The sequence below is a fragment of the Gloeophyllum trabeum genome (assembly GCF_000344685.1).
Source record: "Gloeophyllum trabeum ATCC 11539 unplaced genomic scaffold GLOTRscaffold_00018, whole genome shotgun sequence".
In the NCBI taxonomy this organism is placed as follows: Eukaryota; Fungi; Basidiomycota; class Agaricomycetes; order Gloeophyllales; family Gloeophyllaceae; genus Gloeophyllum; species Gloeophyllum trabeum.
Genome location: NW_006920427.1, coordinates 61,527 through 83,395, shown reverse-complemented (window position 1 = coordinate 83,395; position 21,869 = coordinate 61,527). Strand labels below are relative to the sequence as shown.

The 21,869-nt window shown below is 52.7% G+C and overlaps 6 protein-coding genes and 1 non-coding gene across 7 annotated transcripts; 1 reads left to right on the top strand and 6 right to left on the bottom strand.

The window, feature by feature from the left end:
• Window positions 1-106: 106 nt before the first annotated feature.
• GLOTRDRAFT_t118 lies at window positions 107-178 on the bottom strand. The gene has a single exon. It is a non-coding gene; the product is annotated as a tRNA-Ala (tRNA).
• A 19-nt stretch (window positions 179-197) lies between these two features.
• On the bottom strand, window positions 198-2,164 carry GLOTRDRAFT_81849 (PCI-domain-containing protein). Its single transcript, XM_007872478.1, has 8 exons — window positions 2,034-2,164; window positions 1,832-1,971; window positions 1,616-1,780; window positions 1,428-1,562; window positions 905-1,372; window positions 624-842; window positions 453-562; window positions 198-396 (listed from the first exon to the last, which is right to left on the bottom strand). The coding sequence occupies exons 1-8, from the start codon at window positions 2,152-2,154 to the stop codon at window positions 291-293; spliced, it is 1,464 nt and encodes a 487-aa protein (XP_007870669.1). The 5' UTR covers window positions 2,155-2,164; the 3' UTR covers window positions 198-290.
• A 260-nt stretch (window positions 2,165-2,424) lies between these two features.
• On the bottom strand, window positions 2,425-7,848 carry GLOTRDRAFT_81846 (pleiotropic drug resistance ABC transporter; the record flags this gene model as incomplete). Its single annotated transcript, XM_007872477.1, has 20 exons — window positions 2,425-2,716; window positions 2,776-3,032; window positions 3,090-3,187; window positions 3,239-3,603; window positions 3,657-4,008; window positions 4,056-4,220; window positions 4,282-4,397; window positions 4,454-4,568; window positions 4,631-4,747; window positions 4,811-4,914; window positions 4,973-5,353; window positions 5,402-5,617; window positions 5,678-5,873; window positions 5,926-6,147; window positions 6,211-6,306; window positions 6,358-6,676; window positions 6,730-6,989; window positions 7,043-7,472; window positions 7,528-7,742; window positions 7,796-7,848. The coding sequence occupies 20 exons, from the start codon at window positions 7,846-7,848 to the stop codon at window positions 2,618-2,620; spliced, it is 4,176 nt and encodes a 1,391-aa protein (XP_007870668.1). The 3' UTR covers window positions 2,425-2,617.
• A 1,760-nt stretch (window positions 7,849-9,608) lies between these two features.
• GLOTRDRAFT_133516 (NAD P-binding protein) lies at window positions 9,609-10,851 on the bottom strand (the record flags this gene model as incomplete). Its single annotated transcript, XM_007872476.1, has 9 exons — window positions 9,609-9,695; window positions 9,759-9,838; window positions 9,899-10,004; window positions 10,063-10,165; window positions 10,220-10,332; window positions 10,387-10,479; window positions 10,539-10,602; window positions 10,661-10,757; window positions 10,818-10,851. The coding sequence occupies 9 exons, from the start codon at window positions 10,849-10,851 to the stop codon at window positions 9,609-9,611; spliced, it is 777 nt and encodes a 258-aa protein (XP_007870667.1).
• Window positions 10,852-11,634: 783 nt separating this feature from the next.
• Window positions 11,635-14,416, top strand: GLOTRDRAFT_133515 (NADH-quinone oxidoreductase; the record flags this gene model as incomplete). Its single annotated transcript, XM_007872475.1, has 11 exons — window positions 11,635-11,710; window positions 11,766-11,849; window positions 11,905-11,953; window positions 12,011-12,028; window positions 12,082-12,105; window positions 12,155-12,202; window positions 12,253-12,315; window positions 12,368-13,595; window positions 13,664-13,971; window positions 14,029-14,268; window positions 14,323-14,416. The coding sequence occupies 11 exons, from the start codon at window positions 11,635-11,637 to the stop codon at window positions 14,414-14,416; spliced, it is 2,232 nt and encodes a 743-aa protein (XP_007870666.1).
• A 305-nt stretch (window positions 14,417-14,721) lies between these two features.
• Window positions 14,722-16,235, bottom strand: GLOTRDRAFT_66433 (uncharacterized protein; the record flags this gene model as incomplete). The annotated part of the gene is made up of 3 exons (XM_007872474.1): window positions 15,951-16,235; window positions 15,187-15,897; window positions 14,722-15,129 (listed from the first exon to the last, which is right to left on the bottom strand). Coding segments are annotated over exons 1-3 (1,389 nt in total), but the record flags the coding sequence as incomplete, so codon positions are not given.
• Window positions 16,236-17,294: 1,059 nt separating this feature from the next.
• GLOTRDRAFT_66430 (uncharacterized protein) lies at window positions 17,295-19,434 on the bottom strand. Its single transcript, XM_007872473.1, has 6 exons — window positions 19,171-19,434; window positions 18,978-19,121; window positions 18,288-18,928; window positions 17,873-18,235; window positions 17,606-17,817; window positions 17,295-17,543 (listed from the first exon to the last, which is right to left on the bottom strand). Exons 1-6 carry the CDS (start codon window positions 19,408-19,410, stop codon window positions 17,464-17,466), a joined length of 1,680 nt encoding a protein of 559 aa, XP_007870664.1. The 5' UTR covers window positions 19,411-19,434; the 3' UTR covers window positions 17,295-17,463.
• Window positions 19,435-21,869: the final 2,435 nt, after the last annotated feature.

Sequence of the window (21,869 nt, the reverse complement as noted above, 5' to 3'; positions counted from 1 at the left end):
GGCGGGCGCACTACATAGTACTGGTCGTGTCATGCCATAACAGATAGCAATTACTGTAAGGTTTATCGGTGACATTGTTCAAAAAAAGCCCATGACCAGCTATATATGGACACTGTGGGAGTCGAACCCACGACCTCACGCATGCGAAGCGTGCGCGCTACCACTGTGCCAAGTGCCCTGTGGTGTCGAGCTCTCTCCGTTCATTATATAGAATTCAATGAAAGGCCTATCCGGTATATCAATGATTGAAGAACTCAATGATACAATTACACCCTTCCAATTGGTACCGCTCAGTCGCCGATCTGAATATAATCCGACATCTGCGACGCAGAAGCCATGGCCGCGGAATCCTGCTTTTGATTCTTGGGCTGTTTCACGATCAGGTCCGCTTGCTGACTGGAAGGGGGCATCATTCAGCAATTGCGTAGTCCTAGACAGAACCAAGTACTCACAGTCGCATGCGTAGGAGCAACTTTCGGTTGGCACTCTGCATCTCGCTACCCGCCTTGAGCGCCTTGGCGTATAGCTGCGCTCTCGGATCCACCTGCTTCGCCTTCAAGATCTGCAAACCGAATAGATCAGCTCACTCGCGCCCCAGCACAAGTCCATTAACAGAACCTCACCTTGTGCTGAGAGTCCACCCGAGCTTGGATATCCCCACTCTGTATGAGCGCCACGACCTGCCTCTCCACCTCTTCCACCGTCCACCCGAAAACGGAGCTCATCCGCTCCAGCTTGATCGATGAGAAGGGCTGGAAGTACAACACGATCGCGCGGTTGCGGATGAGGTTCGTTAAGTCGTGTACATGTGAAGAGAGGTATAGGTCTAGATAGTGACGAGTCTGGCGGCAACACCAGGATTAGCACGACAAGCACATACGGGCTATACAAAAATTGTGCTCACTGAATATTTCTCAAGCAAGTCGAGCACGGCCTTGAAGCGGTTGCTCATGTATGCATCCACGATATCCCTCACGTACGGCTCCTGCTCAATATACACCGAAAACGTTTCGTTCTCGAGTACGCGCGACTTGATAGCGCTGCGGGACATGCTTGCAAGGGCGCAAAGGGTCCCGTAAACAGCAATATCGCCCGACGCCACGAGCTTGCCCGACCAATCACCCAATTTGCCTGGCAGACCAAGCTTCAAGAAAGTGTGTGCAGCCTTTTCGTACATCCCCTGCCCCAGCTGGCTCAACGCAAGCGCAAAGTCGAGCTTCGTCTGGTATTTCTCTCGCTCGGCCGTTGCTTTTGACTTCGTACCGACTGCTCCTTTGGGATTCTCCCCGCCGGCCGCAGCTTGATCTAAGGCTGCCTCTGCTTTGAAGATGTATGTAGGAACATGAGAGTAGTTGCGTTGTTCGATAAGGAGCTTCGTCGCAGTCAGATAAAAAGCCGTTTGCTATAGTAAGCGGTCATACGCTCACCTCCAGAACAGACAAACACATCTCTAAGATGTGCTGGTTTGTCGTGCAGAACTCGCGCGATTTGGTGAAATGCCGAAGGGCAGTACCATACTCGCCTACACTCCTGTAGAACTCGCCCAAGTCACGGTGGGCCATCTGGCTGGGATTTGATACAGGCACAGGGATACAGAAAGTAGCCGGCCACTCACTCGGATGCTCTCCTTGATCATGTTGTTCGTGTACGTCTTCAGCTCCACCTCCAGCTTCATTCGTTCGCTCTGGTTCTTCGCGCTTGTCTCGTCGACCCATTTCTGGTTGATAGTAGCAACCTCGCTCGCGCTGGGCAGCTGGCCAGGGGAGAGGGATGCTGCTTGCTTCAATAACATTTGAGTTAGTCCGGAAAGTAGTATCAAGAGATAACCGACATCATATGCAGCCACTGCAACTGGATACAACGTTGGGTCTCGTAGGGTCTGTATGTGGCGCACAGCAAGCTGCAAAGCCTGGGGCGCTATCGATGGTGCAAGGGTAATGATATGGACCAGCCGGTCTACCACTACACGGCCTGCAGGTGGTATCCCGAATACTTAGTTGACGGGCGGTTGCGCTGCAACGGAAGATACACGCCTTCGTAACTGGCAATATAGGTTTCGAGGTCAAACGGATGGTTCTCATCGACAGGGACGATGGGTGTCGGCGCCTTCTTCGCTTTCGAGGAACTGGGGGCTTGTTCGGTCGCATCCAGCATTTCCACGTCCATGTTGAGTGAGTTAGACGTGACGGAGGACACTAGATAAAGCACAGGTAGCGATGTGGCGTGAAGACGCGTACGCGGAACGTGAGGCGGACGTGGAATTCCTGACATGTGCCTTATTGGGAACACCACTACCTCTGCGAATGGGTACCGGCTGTGCGCTTAGAATATGACAATATGATGCATAGAAGGACTCGAGTGCGACAGTCAATCGTGGTATAATGGAAGTATTCACAGATATATCTCGAGCAGGGATTCAGGTATGCGCAATAGCGAAGAAAAGGGTCTAGAGGCTTCAAAGTTCGCGGCGCTCCTTGAAGTTGCTATATACTGAAAACTATGCGAGTATCTACTATCGTCTAAAGAAACATTACGTAAATTCTACTTGCATTCTACCTCTATACTGTATGTTCTCTATGTTCTCTATGACAGAAGGAGCGATGGATATTATGGAGAATTAGCTCGATGAGGCCTTGGAAAGACGTGTTCGAAGAACACCCAAGACATTCCCGGAGCGTATACGGAATATGTAGGTGAAGAAGTATATAGCAGCAGTCTAGCGAAGGAAGCCAATCATTAGCCAGCGCTGCCTCTCGGATCATGGAGAGCACTCACGTTGAAAGCAATGTACGCGAGGAGCAAGCCGAAATTCCTCCATCGATGAGCATACTCGATGTTGAAGAAATTGCCCAGTAATTGGTCAGCTGTGCGGGACGAGCAGAATTGACAATTGCTGGTGGCGTTCGCATCCACAAGATATCCGCCGGCGTAAGATATGAAGGGACGCATGTAGTCCCCGCATGTAAGACCGGAGGGGGGCGTCAAGGTCACGTATTCCACGTCACTGCAAGCGATAGAGGTTTCTCCCAGCGCTGTCGTGATTCCGCACGTTAGTGTCTAGTCTAACAGAAGTCAAGTAGATGCCTGACCTTGTCCCAAAAGACCCTCAATAAGGTATGTGAATGGCGAAAGGCGGTACATCCACCTCCACCATCCCAGTTGACGATATGGTTGCAGGACACCATTGCTATCATGGCACGATGAGTCCGAATCCGGAAGACACCAGGAATGTACTCACAAAATAAGAACAAATGAGAACAGGAACCCGAAAATAAGAGCGGCTATCTGTGTATTGGCAGACATGGCTGCGACAGCCTGGCCGATGGTGGTGTAATAGAGCGGGAAGACAACCCCCAGCATCAGATAGGTGTACCCAGCTCTGTCGCTGGGGAACCCCACAGTCCAATACCAGCAGAGGAAGAAAAGGGAGGATCCGATGATATTCCACGGAATCTCGGCCAGGATCTGAGAGGTCAAGAGAGCCGACCAGCTATACATGCGGCTAGGGCGCTCGCGCACTTCGTAAATATTCCGCATGTGTATGAATGGTACCTGCAGCTGCTGCGAAAGTGCAACTGGCATGACGAGGGACATATACACGGCCTAGAAAGCAGTCAGAGGAACGTAAATGAGGCACAACCGAGACCAAGACTCACGAAGAGCTTATCTTGCGTGCCTTGTAGAGTGTTCTTGGATTTGAAGAAAGTGAAGCCTATGAAGAGACCTGCGACGATGTTGAGGAGCACCTTCGCCATGATATACGTGGGACTGCGCCAATGTGTTTGAAGGTCACGCCGGGTAAGCTGCAGCATCTGGTGTATCCAGGACGTTGAAAATTGGGAACGAAGCTCCGCCTGCACTGCAGGTCGTTTCCTGCCCTCGGCGTGAATCTCTTCCAGTTCCTTCTGCACCTCTTCCGCTTCCTTGGAGTGCTTCCAGATGTCATGCCAGTCCAATTCACTTGTCGCAGTGGCTCCAGCACCGATGACATCAAGCATATACTCCGCACTGCACTGGGGTCAGCATGAGCAACAATTCATGGGAGATGGACATACGGATTCTCGTCAGGCAGACATTGACGGCCTCCATGAGTTTGGAAGTACGTGATAAGAGTGGAGGCATTCTTTCCCAGGTCTCCAAAGTATACGGTCTGGCCACCTTTACGGAGAAGCAGGAGCCTATCGAAGACCTGGAAGAGTTCGGCGGAGGGCTGATGTATCCTGATACGAGGGAGGACGGATCAATTTCTACTCGTGCAGTTACATATTCTACGTGACTCACGTGCATAGAATAGCCTGTCCATTATCTGCCAGTTTGCGAAGGAACATGACGATCGCCCAAGCACTCTGGGAGTCTAAGCCAGAAGTCGGTTCATCGAGGAAGAGCAGTAGCTTCGGCTAGGCATGTAACACTATTAGACGCATGGTAGCAGGAGGTGATTACGCGCGCGAACCTTAGCAGCAAGTTCGACAGCGATGGTCGTCCTCTTGCGGTGTTCAACCGAGAGAGTGCCAATGACTGCATCGGCATAGGCCAAGAGGCCGCACATCTTCAGACACTGCTCGACCCTAGAGGTCATCATAGGTTGAATCAACCCACACGCGGAAGCTACAGCACCAACTGAACTCACCATGCTTCCTTTTCCGCACGTGGGACATGCTGAGGCTGGCGCAAGCTGGCCGAGAATTGCAACGCCTCACGCACGGTCGCCGTCTCCAGGTGAGTGTCCATCTGCTGGCAGTAACCGCTAGATGCGAATGCTTGAATATATGCCAGGGCTAACATATGAGAAGGCAAGAAATATACTGACGTTTGTGCCTGGAAATCAGCAGGAAGAGCTTGGCCATTCACGTATCGCTCCCCTCGAACGACTCCGACGGTCGTCCTCTGGGCTAGCACGTTCAAGAGAGTAGTCTATAACGACCATGGCATCAGCGATTGCGTGATCAACACATAACTGGAGGTGCCATACCTTCCCCGCTCCGGATTCACCCATCAAGGCGGTCAACCTTCCCGGAGCTACATAGCCAGATACATTGTCCAGTAGCCGTCGCTGACCACCAGACAGTGGAACAGTATATTCGATGCCTTGCCAAGAGAAGACGTTGGTCATACTGAAGTCCCGATGTAGTACATCTTGGCCGTCATCGTTTTGCTCCCTCTTCTCGGCGGCTCCGGATAGCGTATGCGATGCTTTTTCTTCGTCACTGTCGTCTGCATTACGCTGCATAGCCTTAGACCCACGCCCAAAGAGCGTGACTGCCGCGTCAGCTGCTGAAGCCGTGTTTATCTCGGTCATGAACAGAAGAATCAGGATGAACCCGACCGCAAAAGCGCAGACGATGCCAAAGTTCTGTGATGGACGTTAAATACAGCTCATGAGATGATGAGTGACACTTACACGCCATGTGTTATGGAAATAATAACCGTAAGAGAGAGCTACATAACGAGAGCCGTCTACCATCGCCTGTCCCGGAAGTGATCCAACAGTTGTGCAGACTTGGTTGGCCAATGAGACTCCTTCGTATCCTGGTCCCTGTGGTACCAGTGAAGCACAAGTGCCGCTCACGGTACGGAACTCATTCGTCAGGATACCTTCGTACCCGTATCGCAGAGGCTGCACATGAAAGATATCAACAGTGTGAAAAACCGGACATCAAAGGAACGAAGAACGTACGTCAATGTAAGTGATCCACCTAAGGGCACCGATCATATCGCGCTTGGGAACAGTGTATCCAGTGTAAAGAGTGGTTATCATCAATACCAGCCCTGCAACAGCTTGGGCAGGAGCCGGATCCTTGAAGGCAGCTGCGAGCGCTCGGAACCAAGATTTCATCGTTACCGTCATCATGAATACAAAGACAAAGAACGTGCTGCAGCGACATTGTGAGTGGGATACGCATGGATGGCATGGAAATGACTGACAAGAATTGACCGGCGCTCTTCTGAAGACCGACCAGGAGATAGAGGATCATGCAGAAAACGAGTAAGGTAACGAACGTGATGGGGATATCAACCAGTGTCAAAGCCAGCGCTTCGATGTAAGGGTGATACATCGCTGCCTTGTGATGACGAAGAACAATGGGGCGCTGAGTGAACAGGGCCGGGATTTCCGATAACGAGTTGATTGCAGCGAATAACATCGCACTAAAATAGGGATGCAAGTAGTCAGCTCCAGTTATGGCGGCGCCAGCAAATAAAACGCCATACAAAAAGAGGATACCGCCACGGGAAAAGAAAGCAGATGTTGACTCCGGGATCTTCAGGAATACGGTGCCGATGATAATGGCTTTGATAATGTACGATCTACAAAAACTTTGAGCGCGGATAGCACATAGGAGCGATGACGGGGCTCACGCGATCTGTATCACTTGTGCCCCGATATTCCCCTTCAGGATTTGGACCCGCCGCAGCATAACCGCACGAGTTTGCATAGGAATCGATATAATGTACGGGCTCTTCTCCTGCACATGACGTGCTCGCTCGGCATGTGCACTAGTCCTGTACGCCTCCGCTCGCTCTGGATTAACGACAAACTTGGAGCGGTAGTACTCGATATCATGGGCGTTGTCGCGACCTATTGTGCTCGACTTGTAGTATTCTGCGAACTCGGCTGCAGTGCGGGGAACGGGTGTGGAAATGTCGGTCCGTACAGTCCGTCCTTGAGGATCGGTCACTGGATCCCAGTCAGTAAAATCCTATACTCTGCGATGGAGCGAGGATGATTACCTGCAACGAGGAAATCCGCTGTTGTCTGCCTATGAGCAGGCTCATAACCCATGTCGATAAAATACTGGCGAGCCTGACTGGCAGGTCCGAAATACACCATACGCCCCTCGTAAATGACGCAGACTTTATCGAAGAGCTGGTACAAGGACTCTCCAGCTTGGTAGATAGAAACGATAGTCGTCAAATGAGCAATATCGGTGGCTATGCGCAAGGCACGGCCGAACTCAAGAGCTGTAGAAGAGTCCAAACCACGTGTAGAGCTACGATAGCATGTTAGTACAAGAACCAGACAAACGCTAGGAATCAATCTCACTTATCCCATGCGCACAGTAAGCTTCTCGTGGCGAGAGCTTCTGCAATCGATACTCGTTTCTTCTCGCCACCGCTGACGCCGCGTATACTCGCGTCACCCACTAGTGTCTTGCGGGCATGCCGTAGACCAAAGACAGTTAGCAGCACCTCGACAAAGGCATGTGTATACTCGTCGCGGGTCATTCCTCCGAGGCGACTTCTAGGCGTCCTCGTCTTCGAGGCAAAAGCTAACGTCTCCTCGACGGTAAGCGTCGGGAAGTGTATATCGTCTTCCGGGCAGTATCGTACGTCGCCGCGATAATGTCTCTTGATGTCCTCGGGCGAGAAAGAGTCATAGTGCACTTCCCCTTCGACTGCGTAGTACTCGTCTCGCTGATTTGCGAGGGTTTTCAAGAAAGTGGAGCAACCGGAGCCTGGCCGGCCAAGGACCACTAGATCGGCGAGCATTAGCAGGCACTCGAGACGAAACGGCTGAATGTGACATACGTAGCATTTCACCGGGACATACCACGCCTTCGAAGCCGCTAAGGATGTTGCGCACGGGAGGATGACGAAGCCTCTGGAGCGTGTCGAGTACGTTGAGAGGATTAAGCACAGAGCCAAGGGTCGACTGATATGAGACGGATGCTCCCAGACCCTTCACTGTCAGGTCTTTGAACATAACCCCGAGCTCCCTGCCCTTCAGTTCTGTTTCTTCTCGCCTAGCATCCAGAACTCAGTATCGTAAGATTAGGCCACAGGAGGATAGACTTACTTCTTGATAACATGACGAAGGATTTTCTCGAAATCAAAAGGCCCATCCGCCATGTTAGTTAACGTAACGCCCGAATAATCGCTCGACGGGCGTCGGCGATGAGTATCTTGTGACAGGCGGGAGAGAGTTCGCTGCAACTCGTCTACACCAGCAGGGTCGAAATGGTGGATATCGACATGAGTCGAAGCAGCTGCCACATGAGATGGATCATGCTCAGAATTTGCGTCCCCGACGGCGGAGCCTTGCGAACGTTGTTCGGCTACCTGCGAGACGTCCATTTCGCGCGATGCTGGCAATGTTGAGCCTTCCATGGCTGTCAGCTAGACAGTCAAGCGATCTGCAGTCCTGGGAGGGAGTGAATAGATACTGACATGAGAAAAGACTGGCGCCCGGCATTTATACGAAAGGACAAGAGTCGAAAAATTTGGCCATTCGCGCGATTACGCAGCAGAGATTAGAAGCATTCTAGAGCCTGGCAGACATCTTGCGGCTTCGGGCCAGAGTCTGTTTATTCGGTCGTCCTTCTTCTTCTTCCAAACGCTGCCTTCACGCCGCCGTGCTTCATGGTGCATGCGCGGGGACCGGTCAGAAACACATGCAAGTGATGTTTCGATGATACGAGATGCATATCGACGGAATAGGCGTGCTTTGGAACACAAAGCAGCCTCCCGAGCCTGGTTTCTGCGACTTGTCGAGCCAACCGGGAACGCCTGTGCGGCGTGAACTCGAAGCATGTGATAATGCGATAAGTGTTTGGATATCGAGGATCTAGATGATTGGCGTCGGAGACTCGGAGTGCCTGGATAGAGGCCCGTTCTGGTTGATCCGTGAGGCTGCCACGCGAGTCGGAGATGTCGTTCTCCGGCGGAAGCAGATACTGCCACTCTCGGGGAGCTCGAGGCAACTGCATGGACAAAAGAGTGCTGGAGAGGGGAAGTTTAGATGTAATCGGAAAACAGCTAAACATGAAGGACGCTGTCGGCGGTCAGCTACTCCAGGAAATTGACCATGAGCTTCGGCGTGCATGGAACGTACCTCTGGCCGCTCGTCGCCAGAAGGTGCCCGGGATACTGAGGGACAACCGCCGGCGGTTAGATATCGTCGCGGGTTAACTTTGACGCCTCAGTGCCGAGAGAGATTACTCGCCGCATCGCGCAGTGACATGCCTCTCTGGGTTGAGCTGCAGTGAACCGGGCAATAACACACAGCCCCGTTTCTCGGAAGCCGGGCAATATCTGAGGTACGGAGAATGCTCCTACTTGTACGCCCTGCCGTACAAGTGAGGAACATGCGCCGCACACCAACCTGCACACGTTCCTCGATACAGCTGGACTCCGTTAATAAGGGAGATCGTTCATGATCATGATTCCGACATGGTGTCAACCACCAAGAAACTTCTTGCGCAGCGCCGTCTCGATCTCAAAACTCGCTCAGGATTCACCGGCTTTTGGCATGTGATTATTCATGCCACGTGGGTCAGTGCCTAATTGTAGCGACTTTGTGGCAACGGAATCGGAGGCTCCTCTGTTCCTGCAAGTGCTGAGATGGTCATGTTATCTCTCAGAGGAAGGGAAGTTGGTACAATCCCCTGCGCCAGAAATTATCTAGAAGAATTTCGTTGAGGGAGCACTCACTCGGACTTCTACGGGACAATGTACGCCCTATGGACTAGCGCTATGCCTGGAAGGTGCACAACAAGCTCGCCACTATCTCCTCGGTGAAGATCTAGCTTTCCAATCTACCATATCGTCTGTCCGCTTTGGTCAAATCGTCAAGACTATCCTCACAAACCTCCAGGACGGAAGGTTGACACTTACCCGTCGATCAAATACTCGCCGCCTGTCATGTAGCTGGCGTATTCAGAGAGGAGTAAGATAGTCTGACCTGTGATCTCCTCCGGCTACATCATAGGGTAACCAGATAAGGACTTGGAAGATGACCTTGCTCAGGGAGGGACGCGTACCTTGGCAAACCGTCCAACGGGGACCGTGTCGTTAATATATTGCCTCACTTTTGGATCTACTTCGACGATGTCGGTGTCAACTGTATACCAGGGTTGGGTTCTTAGCCCTTAAAGAAGTGTTGTGGTCACAACCAGCCCACCATATCCGGGCGCAATGGCGTTAACACGTATACTGTGTTTCGCCCATTCTGCGGCCAGACCCTTGCACAAATTAGTGACTGCGGCCTTGGACGAATTGTAGAAGACCTGAGATCGCAGACGAACGTCAGCTATCGGCCTCTCCAACCTCCAGCGTTCACCCTACTTGGGTAATGGGGTCATGTGGCCCTTTGCGATTGTAGATCCGAGAAGACATGGATGACGTGACTACAATGGACCCGCCCTTGAACTGGCGGTCGATCCACACCCTGAGATCCCGCGTCAGTCAGTCTATACGCGAAAGGTAAGATAATGGGTCGTACTTCGCAACGCTTTTGGCTACGTTGAATACGCCCAGTACGTTGACGTTGTATATTTGCTGAAAATCTTGCGTATTTAGTTCTAGAGCAGGTTTCTGGATTGTGATGCCCGCGTTCTGGGGGAGGTGCGTTATATGCGCGATACCAACTACATTTGAGCGATAACTTACCGCCACGAGACCCGAAATAGGTCCCAGCTCGGTTTCGATTTTACTAACAGTCTTGGTAACAAGACTTGCATCCCCGACGTCGCACTTGTACGCCTTTCAATAGCATACGCGTTATCGGCAACACGATCATGACTATATGCGTCCTTTCTTACTTGTGCCTTCACGCCATACCTTTCTTCGATCTGAGCCGCGACGTCCTCAGCATCTTGAGATGCCCTGGGTAAATCTGGAGATAAGAATTGTCGTAGAGTAATGCGGCAGAGGAGAGCTTCACTTGTAGATGATGGCAACACTGGCGCCGGCTCTCGCGACTGCCTTGCTGATCTCCAGTCCGATTCCGCGATTACCACCTGTTACGACGATGCAACCGCCTGTTATACACTTATTAGATTATCTCAGCTAACACTTGTGAGTGGAACACGAAAACCTACCAGTCAGATCAATGACATACCCGTTCGGCGCCATCGTCGAACTCGGATTTCCTGCAGCTACGAGTTGTGTGCCAGTAACGATGTTGCGTGCTAGGGCCTTGGGCCGATCCTTCTACTATTGCCACGATGTGGTACTACTTATAGCTTCGGACAACCAGTGTGCGCATTTGAAGCGTATCCCGCTGCTCAACTTCAAGACCAAACGGTGTACTCGTTCTTGATACAAGCTTAGCGGAACACTCGTTATTAGAAGACCTCGGCGTTGGTCGTAATATGGTCGATACCGAGCAAGGTCCCCCTGCATACAGGTAGATAAGATATACACATAACTGATAAAATCCCCCTTCTCCCTCTTGATGAGCCGCTCTGCACACTGTCCCGTATAGTCCACAATGCATACATACTTTCGCTAGACTGAACCTCGTTCACCTGGAAAGACCAGCGAAAGATTCGACCGAAACGAGGTGATACACCGGTTGCAAGTATAAAATCGCAAAATCATAGCATTTCTAATTTCGGCCTCGCTCCTGGCCTAAGTCGATGTCATGCAGAAAGAACGACCAGAGGATAGCAGAATGCAAGAGACTGCAAGAGACTCGGAAAGCTGTGGCCTGTAGTGCTAGCGCCGTACACCCAGAGTTACCGTAAAAGGGGCGTTTAGTCAGCAGATCACAGTCGAAAGGGGGAATCCGGAATGCAAGCGCCGTCGTTGGTTGCTCGTTGATTGCTGTGCTGAACGACGAGGACGCTGCTTTTGACGTCGTCAACTGGGCTGAGGACCCTGCGGCAAGCGTTCTCTCTTATTTCTCCTTCGAGCATGCTTCGAGTGGCCTCAAGACAGCCCTCTGGGCGCCTCGCAAAGGTTGTCTGCTCGTCGGCTTCGTCTAGCGGAGGTACGTCTTCGTACAGCGCTCGGTGAATTGGGCGAAAAGTTGAGTAGTTATGCAGTTCGACGGCATATATCATCTACCGCACCTCGGCAGGCCGATATCACTTTGACAGTAGACGGCAAGGAGGTCACGGTACCACAGGGTATGCATGAAGTCACGAAGGGTTGAGGGACTCGCTGACGGGCGATTTGTATCAGGGTCTGCTCTGATTCAGGCATGCGAAGCTGCCGGCGCGGTCATACCACGGTATGTCCGCAGGTATTAACGATAGTCTTGTCTGGCTCAAGCGCGAATCTTGCCTAGATTTTGCTACCATGACAGGTAAGGGTAATTGTATCTCTCTTGGATTCTAGCTGTATTGAACATGAATGAAGGCTGGCGATCGCAGGAAACTGTCGGTATGTAATTGCGTATGATCACTTCTTCTAGTACTCAACTATTATTCAGTATGTGCTTGGTAGAGGTGGAGAGGTCACCCAAGCCGGTCGCATCATGGTGAGTGCACTCCTAGCCTACACCAAGAAATTTCTCTGAAATATAAGAAGCGCGATGCCCGCAATGCCTGGTTCAAAGGTGTGGACCAACACTCCAATGGTTCACGAAGCTCGGTACGTACTTCATAATTTCGCAATGTGGCGTCACTTAATATTTGTCACATAGTGAGGGCGTGATGGAGTTCCTGCTCGCCAATCACCCGCTAGACTGCCCCATCTGCGACCAGGGTGGCGAATGTGACCTGCAAGACCAGTCCATGCGGTACGGCTCCGACCGCACACGCTTCCACGAGATCGCCGGCAAGCGCGCGGTTGAGGACAAGAACCTCGGTCCTCTCGTCAAGACGTCGATGAACCGTTGTATCCAGTGCACGCGCTGCATCCGGTTTGCGAACGAAGTCGCCGGCGTCGAGGAGCTGGGCTCGACCGGGCGCGGCAACGACCTGCAGATCGGCATGTACGTCGAGAAGACGATGGACTCGGAGCTGTCGGGCAACGTCGTTGACCTGTGCCCCGTCGGCGCCCTGACCAGCAAGCCGTACGCGTTCCACGCGCGCCCGTGGGAGCTGAAGCACACGGAGTCGATCGATGTCATGGATGCTGTGGGCTCGAATATCCGCGTAGACTCGCGCGGAGTCGTGGTCATGCGCGTGCAGCCGCGAACCAATGACGATGTGAACGAGGAGTGGATTAGCGACAAGACCCGATACGCGTACGATGGTCTTAGGTTCCAGCGGTTGACCACGCCACTGATCAAAGAAGGCGACCGGTTCGTTCCCGCTGCATGGGAAGACGCACTCTCAGCCATTGCCAATGGCTTGTCGCGCTCGGGTGCGCAGGGCGACGAGATCCAGGCCGTTGCAGGACATTTGGCGGACACTGAGTCGTTGGTCGCACTCAAGGACCTCATCAACCGACTCGGCTCCGACAATCTGGCTCTCGATCAGGTCAATGGTTCTGCTCCTCCCGTACACGGCGTAGATGTCCGGTCGAACTACCTCTTCAACTCCACGATACCCAAGGTAGAAGAAGCTGATGTCATCCTCCTCGTCGGTACCAACCCTCGGCACGAGGCCGCGGTTCTGAACTCTCGCATCCGCAAAAGTTGGTTACACACTGGTCTCGAGGTTGGCTTGATCGGTGAGCGGGCAGACACGACGTATGGCTACGACTACCTGGGACCGGACGCGAAGGCTTTGGCTGACTTCATCGCCGGCAAGGGCGAGTTCGCTAAAAAGTTCCAGTCGGCCAAGAAGCCCCTGATCATCGTTGGAAGTGCACTGAATGAACACCCTGACGGTGCTGCTGTGTACAATGGCCTGGCTAAATACGTCGAGAAGAACAAGAGTACCCTGCTTAATCCTGAGTGGCAGGGTCTGAGTGTCTTACAGCGCGTAAGTTCATTATCCCCCCCCCCCCCATAGCGTGGTGCAGGTCTGACGTTGCCGCTGCTTTCACATAGGTTGCTTCTCGTGCGGCTGCATACGACATCGGCTTTGTCCCTTCGAAGAAGGCTTCTACGACGAAACCTAAATTTATATACCTCCTGAATGCTGATGAGGTCGACCCCAAGTCGATTCCTCAAGATGCTTTCGTCGTTTACCAGGGCCACCACGGTGACCTTGGAGCGCAACTTGCTGATGTCGTCTTGCCTGGCTCTGCATACACCGAGAAGGCAATGACCTGGATCAACACCGAAGGGCGGGCGCAGCTTGGTCGCGCAGCCGTGCCTCCTCCGGGCTCCTCGCGTGAAGACTGGAAGATCATTCGGTATGGTTTCATTTCCGGTGGAGACGCAATCGCGATGCTTACACGAGTAATTAATAGCGCACTGTCCGAGATAGTGGGCTCCCCATTACCGTACGACGACGTCCTTAGCTTGCGTGACCGTATGTGGGAGATCTCCCCCACGTTGGTTCGGTATGACGTTGTGGAACCGACGTCAGTAGACGTGGCCTTGACTGGTCTGAGTACCCTCGCTGTCCAGACCTCTAGTGCAAAGGTGTCTGGTCAGCCGTTCCGGAAACCTATTACCAATTTCTATCAGACGGATCCTATCTCTAGAGCGTGAGTATCTTCTGCTCCTAGTAAGAGACCTGCGACTGATTAGATCTTTCACAGTTCTGTGACGATGGCGCAGTGCACACGATCATTCGTCAAGGGTGAGAACTATGGTTTCAGTGAAGCACCGCAGGCGAAGGCGGCTGTTGCATAATACGCTCCAACTAATATTGTATACAAAGGCTTCCGCTACAAAAGAATTCATTGGTCATTCGCTTTCGGTTGTAGCCTATCTGACAGTGCATGCAATGGACTTGAGTCGATGTGAGACGTCGACATCATAAGGAATTGAGCTACATCTTGCATGAATACTGTGCGGACAACTGGTGAGATATGCATTTGGCGCACTACTGTACATGTCCGTGAATGAAGGAGAAGCTAGTAGTACAGTTGATGAGTACAGCCCATAATAATATATGTAACCCAAGAAAACGAAGTAGAAAGGAAATCATGTCATGCCACGTAGACGACCAGGAGCACATTGACAATGAGCTTCTCCAGCGTGCCGTTCGAGACGAAAGGGACTTTCTCCCTTGTGATGGGTCCGGGTTGGTTCCAGTCTGTCAAGATCGTAATGTCTGCTTCTGCAAGTGGTATTGCGCCGCTGTCTTCTACCCTGCTCCGGAGGTCCAAGACGTCGCTGCTTTCATCGCCGTAAGCGCTGAAAGCTCCGCGCACTGCTGCAGCACGGCGAGAACCGTTCGTGGTAGCCAGAGGTGTGCGTGCACCGCCCATGACATCGATCTCGTCCACACATTCCACTGCCCGGTCAACAGGCCAGATATAGCCGCCCGCTGTCCACCGTAGCTCAGGGCTTAACTTGAAGAGTTTCAAAGCGTGGTAAAGCAATGAATCACCGCCTTTGAGCTAGAAGGGAATAGGTAAGTGCTGCTACAAACACGAAGACATGGTAAGGAGACGTACATTAGGCACCAGGGAATCCGCAATGAGCTCGGCTGGATTAACGCCATACTCCCCCGTCAGATAGAACGCTATCTGCCGACCGCGGGTGACATTGAGGATTGGGATGAGCAAATCGAGGAACTGAATGCTCGGGGTAATCAGGGGGTCTGGAGTGAGCCCCGATGGTCCATGGCTCTTCACGTATACGGCATACGAGATGCAGACTTTGCATCCCTTCTCGACCGTCTCCGTTTCGTAATCACAATCTGAAAGGAAAGCCACCCACTCCATGTCGCCGACCTTCCCGCCTCTGCCGTGGAACTTCTCTGGATTCCCCTCCGCGTCTCGTACGACGAGGTTGCCTCCGCGGAAGCGCACTGGGAGCGTCACTACAATCATAGCGACCCGCCCATCGCTTCGAAGAGTGCGCGGCTGCGGACTCATCCTCCCACCGGTCACGATTATCTCGAGCTTGTCGCGTAATGCGACGAGATAATGGCCGACTGGTAAGGCAGGGAAAAGGGTGTTCCGGACGGCGTCGAGAATGGGGTGATTAGCCATCTCTAATGTGGCTGTTAGTGGGAGGTTTGGAGGATAGTAGATAGCTTCAGGATAATTCTCCGAGCCATCTGTGGGTGGGTACGGCTTGCATGCTGCTATCAGCACGTCGAGTGCTGGAGGTGTGTCATGTTCAACGTCTATCGGGAAATCCAATGCATGTGTGATGCCGCTCTATTATAAATCGTCAATGTCTATGCCACCGCGAATAATGTCAGGCAACACACCTTCGATCGGAAAAAGAGGACCAGTTGGGCGGGGTCAACTGGAATCCGCCCAGATACGGTGGTAGGACGAGCCTTCGCCGCGATTACTGCGGCAACGGAGCGCAACACTTGTTCTGGATCATATTCGGACGATCGTCGCAGCGGCCGGTTCGCTCGATGAGGGGTCTTCGCAGGACGCTCAATCTCAAAGTCTGAGAGACTTGGACTTCTCTCGAAGGGCAAAGGCGGGCTTTCGGATGCATGTCTGGATCTTGGTGCAGGCGAGGGCATCGCAGGCACGGGGAACGTGGTAAGCGGCAGCATTCTGCAGGGAGAACACACAATCAAACGTCAAGGGCGTTGAAGGGTCGTAAGACGATCGAGGATACAGTGGGAAAGAGTGGAAGGCAAGAGAGAGGGACAACCGGAAGCTGGTTTTAGAGCCCCAGAGGCTATGATGCAGGCAGGAGCTTGAGCCACGGCTTGTAAAGGGAAGAAAGAACGATGGCAACCGCGCGCAGATAACTTGGGATATCTGCGATAGAGACAAGGAAAGCGCCACGCCCAAACAGCGTGTTTTCGCCATGTGAAAGGCAGGTTCACCACGTCACTCGGAGCTTGCCCACAAAGGAGCTAACGATGCAATTCGAGGATGTTCCAGACACAGCAGATGACCCCTGTGCACGATAGACCTATGAAAAGAATGGAAAGTGGTCTTCCCTTATGTCTTGTGTATGTAAGGGTTCACCGTCGGCGACACCAAGGGACAAAACTTCGTCGGCATGATTATCGAGAAGCACCATTTAGTCCAGGCCCACGGACAGAAGAAGCCTGCAGAGTTGATCACGATTGCGTGAATCCGATGCAACGTGTTGCTCGGGGGTTCGGCAGGCAGATACAGTTGGAGCATGTATAAACATGTATACCTCCCCTACGGATTCATGATAGCCCTTGTGAGCAGCAGGCAGGTAAGGCCAATACAGCCAGCAACTGGATCCGAGAGTTCAGCTATACGCACTGGGCGGAATAATCAGACAACTTACCATTGTTCAAGTTGAAGCCACAGATCGTTGTGCTTCCGTACCGCGAGGCTTGCGCAGCGTCAATATGCGCCTACTAAACCTGCAAGCGGATCACAGCATACAGATCCGTATGCACCTACGCTAATCGAGCAACAATCGGTGCCGCAAACAACAGAGGTGCGGCCGATATACACGCGGTGTCGATGATGGTGGGCAGGAAGAAAGGCAGTTTGTGTCCATTGTGCTGCCCGCCACATCTCATTCACCGACAAATCATGATGCGGATCCGGATGCCTCAAGCTTCAGCGCTTCATGATCAGCCTCGCACAAAGCGCAGTTTAAGCTGTGGTCGATGGATGTTTAACACGAGGTACAACAGTCTGCTCGTAGGTATGCTGTATGACGACGACAATGTAAAACTAAAGAAGGATTATAGTGATGATCTGTTGATACATGCATGGATATGTAGGTCGTCTAGGATGCTCCGAAATTATAGAGAATAATGCAATAACTTATGAGGGAACGTAATTCATGGAATCCCGGTCATCAGCCCATAAACGAGCGTATTCCAGACATAGCCTGTAAACATAGACTGCACGACGGAGCGCCCATTAGCACGGCATCGTATACAAAGAGTAGCATCGCATGACTCACCTTCCATGTCTACCTTTCGCCCAAGGATGCGCTTCCAGTGCTTCCCGGCTCGAGCTATTCGACGTAGCCGTCTGTCACCGTCATGCAGAGCTGGCCGCTCATGTGGAGAAGTGACGTTGGCAGCCTCGAGCGCTGCCTGTGATGGTCCGGAGAAATACGCGTGGATGTTGTAGATCTCCTTGTACGTCGAAGAAAGAGGGATGAAGTGGAGCCTATACCATCATACTCAGGACGAGACTTTCAGGAGGCAGTAGTGCTGGTACTTACCAAGGTTGTATCCAGTCTGAGAAGAATTCCTGATAGACCGTCGACTTGATGACAGCGCTGTCCGAAGCCAAGAAGGCCATGAACCGCCCCGAATAACTCATCCCATCGACATCTATTAGGTACTTGTGCGCCCAATGTTCACCGAGCGGTACAGGGTCGGAAAACCGGAGTTCCCGCTGCATAGCCTCCCAGCCGCCGGGATAGTTGTCCGCATCGACAGCGACGGTGAAGGCCACATCCATTAGTTCGCTATTGAGCGCGGAAGCTGGCACGACCGAGGACAGGTACTGGCCCGAGCCTGAGGGATCGGGGAAGACGACCGTGTGTTCCGTCTTGGACATGTCGTTCACCATCTTGACAAACCTGGCGAAATTGATCAGTAAGCTGTAAGTCCAGATTTCATCAGGTGACGTACCGTTGACGCTGGTATTGGTGCGAAAAACCAGGAGGCGAGCTTCCACCGCCGGTCGTAGCACCCCTCCAAAAGATCTTGTCGGTCTTATGCTCCCAGGGCATCTCCATGTCATCCACGTCTTTCAGGATCATATTCACGGAGTCCCAGCCATACGTGTACTTCGGCGTCGACCCATGATAGTAATGGCTCGGAATCTTGATATCGCCGAAACCGACGCTCTTCGCGGGCGACAGCACGGGATACAGCACCGGAATCGTGCGCCAGTCCGAGAAGAAGTGGCCCTGGTAGTAATGCGCCCACGGGTTCTCGCAAAACGAGTAGTTTGCGTCGGTGCTCTCGGCGAACGAGAACTCCTGCGCGGGGTCCGACTCGACCGAGTAGAGCGCCCGCGTCGTCCGGTTGACGACTGACGGTCGGAGCGAGCTGAAGACGCGCCGCGCCGCGCTCGCCGGGTCACAGGTACGCCGGTACGCCTCCCAGACGTTGCCGGTGCCGCGCCAGTCGGGAGTGAAGTCGCCCAACATGGACTTTACACCGCCGGAGGAGTCTTGATAGGTGAGGTTAGGGTACTTTTGGTGCTCCCAGGGGACTAGGATCCTGCCCTCGGCCTTTGCATTAATGGGAAAATCTAGGTCGGGTAGCTGGAAGCATGTGGGTTAATACTGATAATGTATGCTTCTGGATACATACTGTGCTTTGAAATGGCTCGATCATTCGTCTGAATCCATGGGCACGAGCACTCGCTTCAGAATCGTCAAAGCCCTTCTCCATGTTGACTGCGGAACCTTTTCCGTTCCGCACTCGGACGATGTCGATGGAAGGTAACGAACTGACCTAACGACGGTCTTAACGTAGAAGAAAGATGTATAGGGAGGCTACTCACCTGCTGTACCCTCCGCCTGAACTCGACCCCCGAAAGTGCATGAAACGGCTCAAAGTCCTCCATCAGCCCATCAAACTCATCCATCATCTTGAAACCATTCTTCTGCGCAAACGCGAACCATGCGTCGAATCCCTTGGGCGGCTCCCTGGTGTAGCGCCTCCGATACTCCGCAACCGCAGCGTCCAACGTCGTACTCTGCCTAGCCAGCTTTGCCTTGAACTTCTCCTCCGCGTCTGCCATCAGCTTCGGGATGGGATGGTCGTGCATCCCGGCTCCGCCAAGCCTAATCGCGTCCACGGACAGCCATTTCTGAGGCGTTCCCTCGCTTCTGTATCCCGCAAAGACGCCGCACTGCACGGAAATGAAGAAGACCACAAATACAAATATTAAGCCGCGTCGTGAAGCCCAGGAGTCGAGCGAGTGCATGCTGGCGAGAGCAGACAGACCGTTTGCTCTCCGGCCGCGTTCCAAGTCGTTGGTCCAGCGCGGCGAACGTGACAGCCAGGCTGACAGCAATGACGGTTTGCGCTTGTTTGGCCCGATTTCCTTCCAGCCACCGTCACCAGCCCGCGAATCCATCCGGTTGTAGGTCGTTGCAGTTTGCGGCTGCCTCTTTGCCTCTTGAAACAAACTTCAGAACCGAGAAGGTGAACGAGCGCGCAAGAATAGCATGCACAGAAGAATTCATCATTTATAGCTGCGGAGGCTATATAAGCACGCGCACGGATCCGAGATTCACCTGTTCGCCTGGCCTTCTCCATCAGGCCTATTCTTCTGGCTTATCGTTACTTCTTGGCGCTCGCATCGAGCCTGAAAATCTGCTGCGTCGCGAGTCGGTCGCGCCACCTCATCATATGTTTGAGGATGAATAAATGACGGTCGTCGGTCTTTCCGGTATGTTGCGCAAAACAAGGATCTCTGTCATCGCCTCTGGCTCGTCGGCGTCCGATCTATTTGGGGAAATCATCAAGTCTGGAATAGGTTCTGGTCAGGTCCCGTCAAGCGATTCCAGCTTCATCCACCGCCACGCTACTATCGAGACGCCAGAGTTGCGGATGGACCTGCTTGACGGCGAATGCAGCTGCTCGGGTAGCTCTAACACGCCTTGCCAAGATCGACAGAAAATGTCATACTGACTCGCCGTCTTTATGAACCTGGAGTTTATGAGGTCATTTGGTAACACGGGGTTACTGGGCACAGCTTTCTAGATCAGACGGACTTTTGAATCCGGTGCGAAATCTGTGAGAGCACCTAATGTATACAACAGACAGGTACGCGCTCACTGTCATGTTCTGATAGTTAAACAAGAAGCTGATGATGTCTCCCAACAAGCAAAGACGCACAGTGCTGCACCATAGCCCACTCATGACTACACGTACCTCCTGTTTGAGCGCTGCTTACGCACATAGTGGAAGTCTGCTCTTGACTGACAATCCTCAAATTTCACCTGGATTTGTGGCCAGGCCTACACACGGGACATGCAGGGCCGATTTAGGCAGGGTCTGCTTCGGTTGACAGGCAAGTGCTGCGAGACTGATGAACAAATCTTCGCGACATGAAGGAAAGCTAGGTGTATTTCGGACCTTGTAGCCTCATCGACTTTTCTGCACTGGCGACCAATATTCTTTCCGTTGACACAGAGGACCCTAGGCAACAATCAATACATGGAATGGAACCTTCGCCCTTGTTTAGCTTGCCACGATGCCACTGGGAACTTCGTGCTTGCGGGATTCTAGAGAGCCTCCTCCTTGTGGTGACGTGCTCAAGGGACCAGAGTATCTGTCAAGGTCACCAGGGTTGCCGCAGTTCGACATCCCTGTGTACCTGCGAAGCTATACGAACTCGCAGATTTCTCAAGTCCCGCAAGTGCTTCCGGACGTCTTACTGAAGTTCCGTCGTGTCTGGAAGTTCTTACTAGTATGCCTCAACCGCTCAAATTGCATCGTCATTTCATGGGCACCTAACCAGGATCTTCGCAATCATTCTGCTGTCGCGGATGGACCTTGGATCAGCCAAAGCGCCGCAGAAAGAACCGAGGTGAAATATCACATTCACCCCCTCTCATGCTGTCCGTCGTGCTTGCAGGACCCGACGAGGTGAGATGAAGCAGTGTCTGGTTTCCGAAGCCTCCGTCAGGTGCTGTAAAGGTGACAGGAGTCGAGACCTCGAAATAGAGCTGCATGATATTCTTACAGTGGGATATCCGATTCGATACCACCACCCGATCTCCGAAAGTTCTACACTGTTGGCAACTTCTCGTGATCGCGACTTTACTACTCTGTCGCTCATGTCTGCGCCCCGCATTGATGTCTCGGATTAGCTCTTACCAGACTAGCTGGCCGCTGTTGCACGATGACTATCAGCAAGGTGCTTGTATCCCGGCCGGTGCACTTACCCGTCTGCAAGATACTCCGCGCCCGTCATGTAGCTCGAGTAGTCGGAGAGGAGTAAGAGTGTCTGGCCAATCATTTCCTTGGGCTTAGTAGCCAAATCAGTGTCAAGGATATGGCGACACGACCAAGGACGTACCTTCGCGAACCGCTTGAGCGAGACATTGCTTGCCTGGGGGTTCCTGATCTTCCCGTCCATGTACGCGGTCTGATCGGTATTCACTATGGTAAAGGACTCGATCGTTATCTACTGGGTCTAGCTGCGGAACACTGGACGACGTACCGTATCCAGGGGACAAAGCATTCACT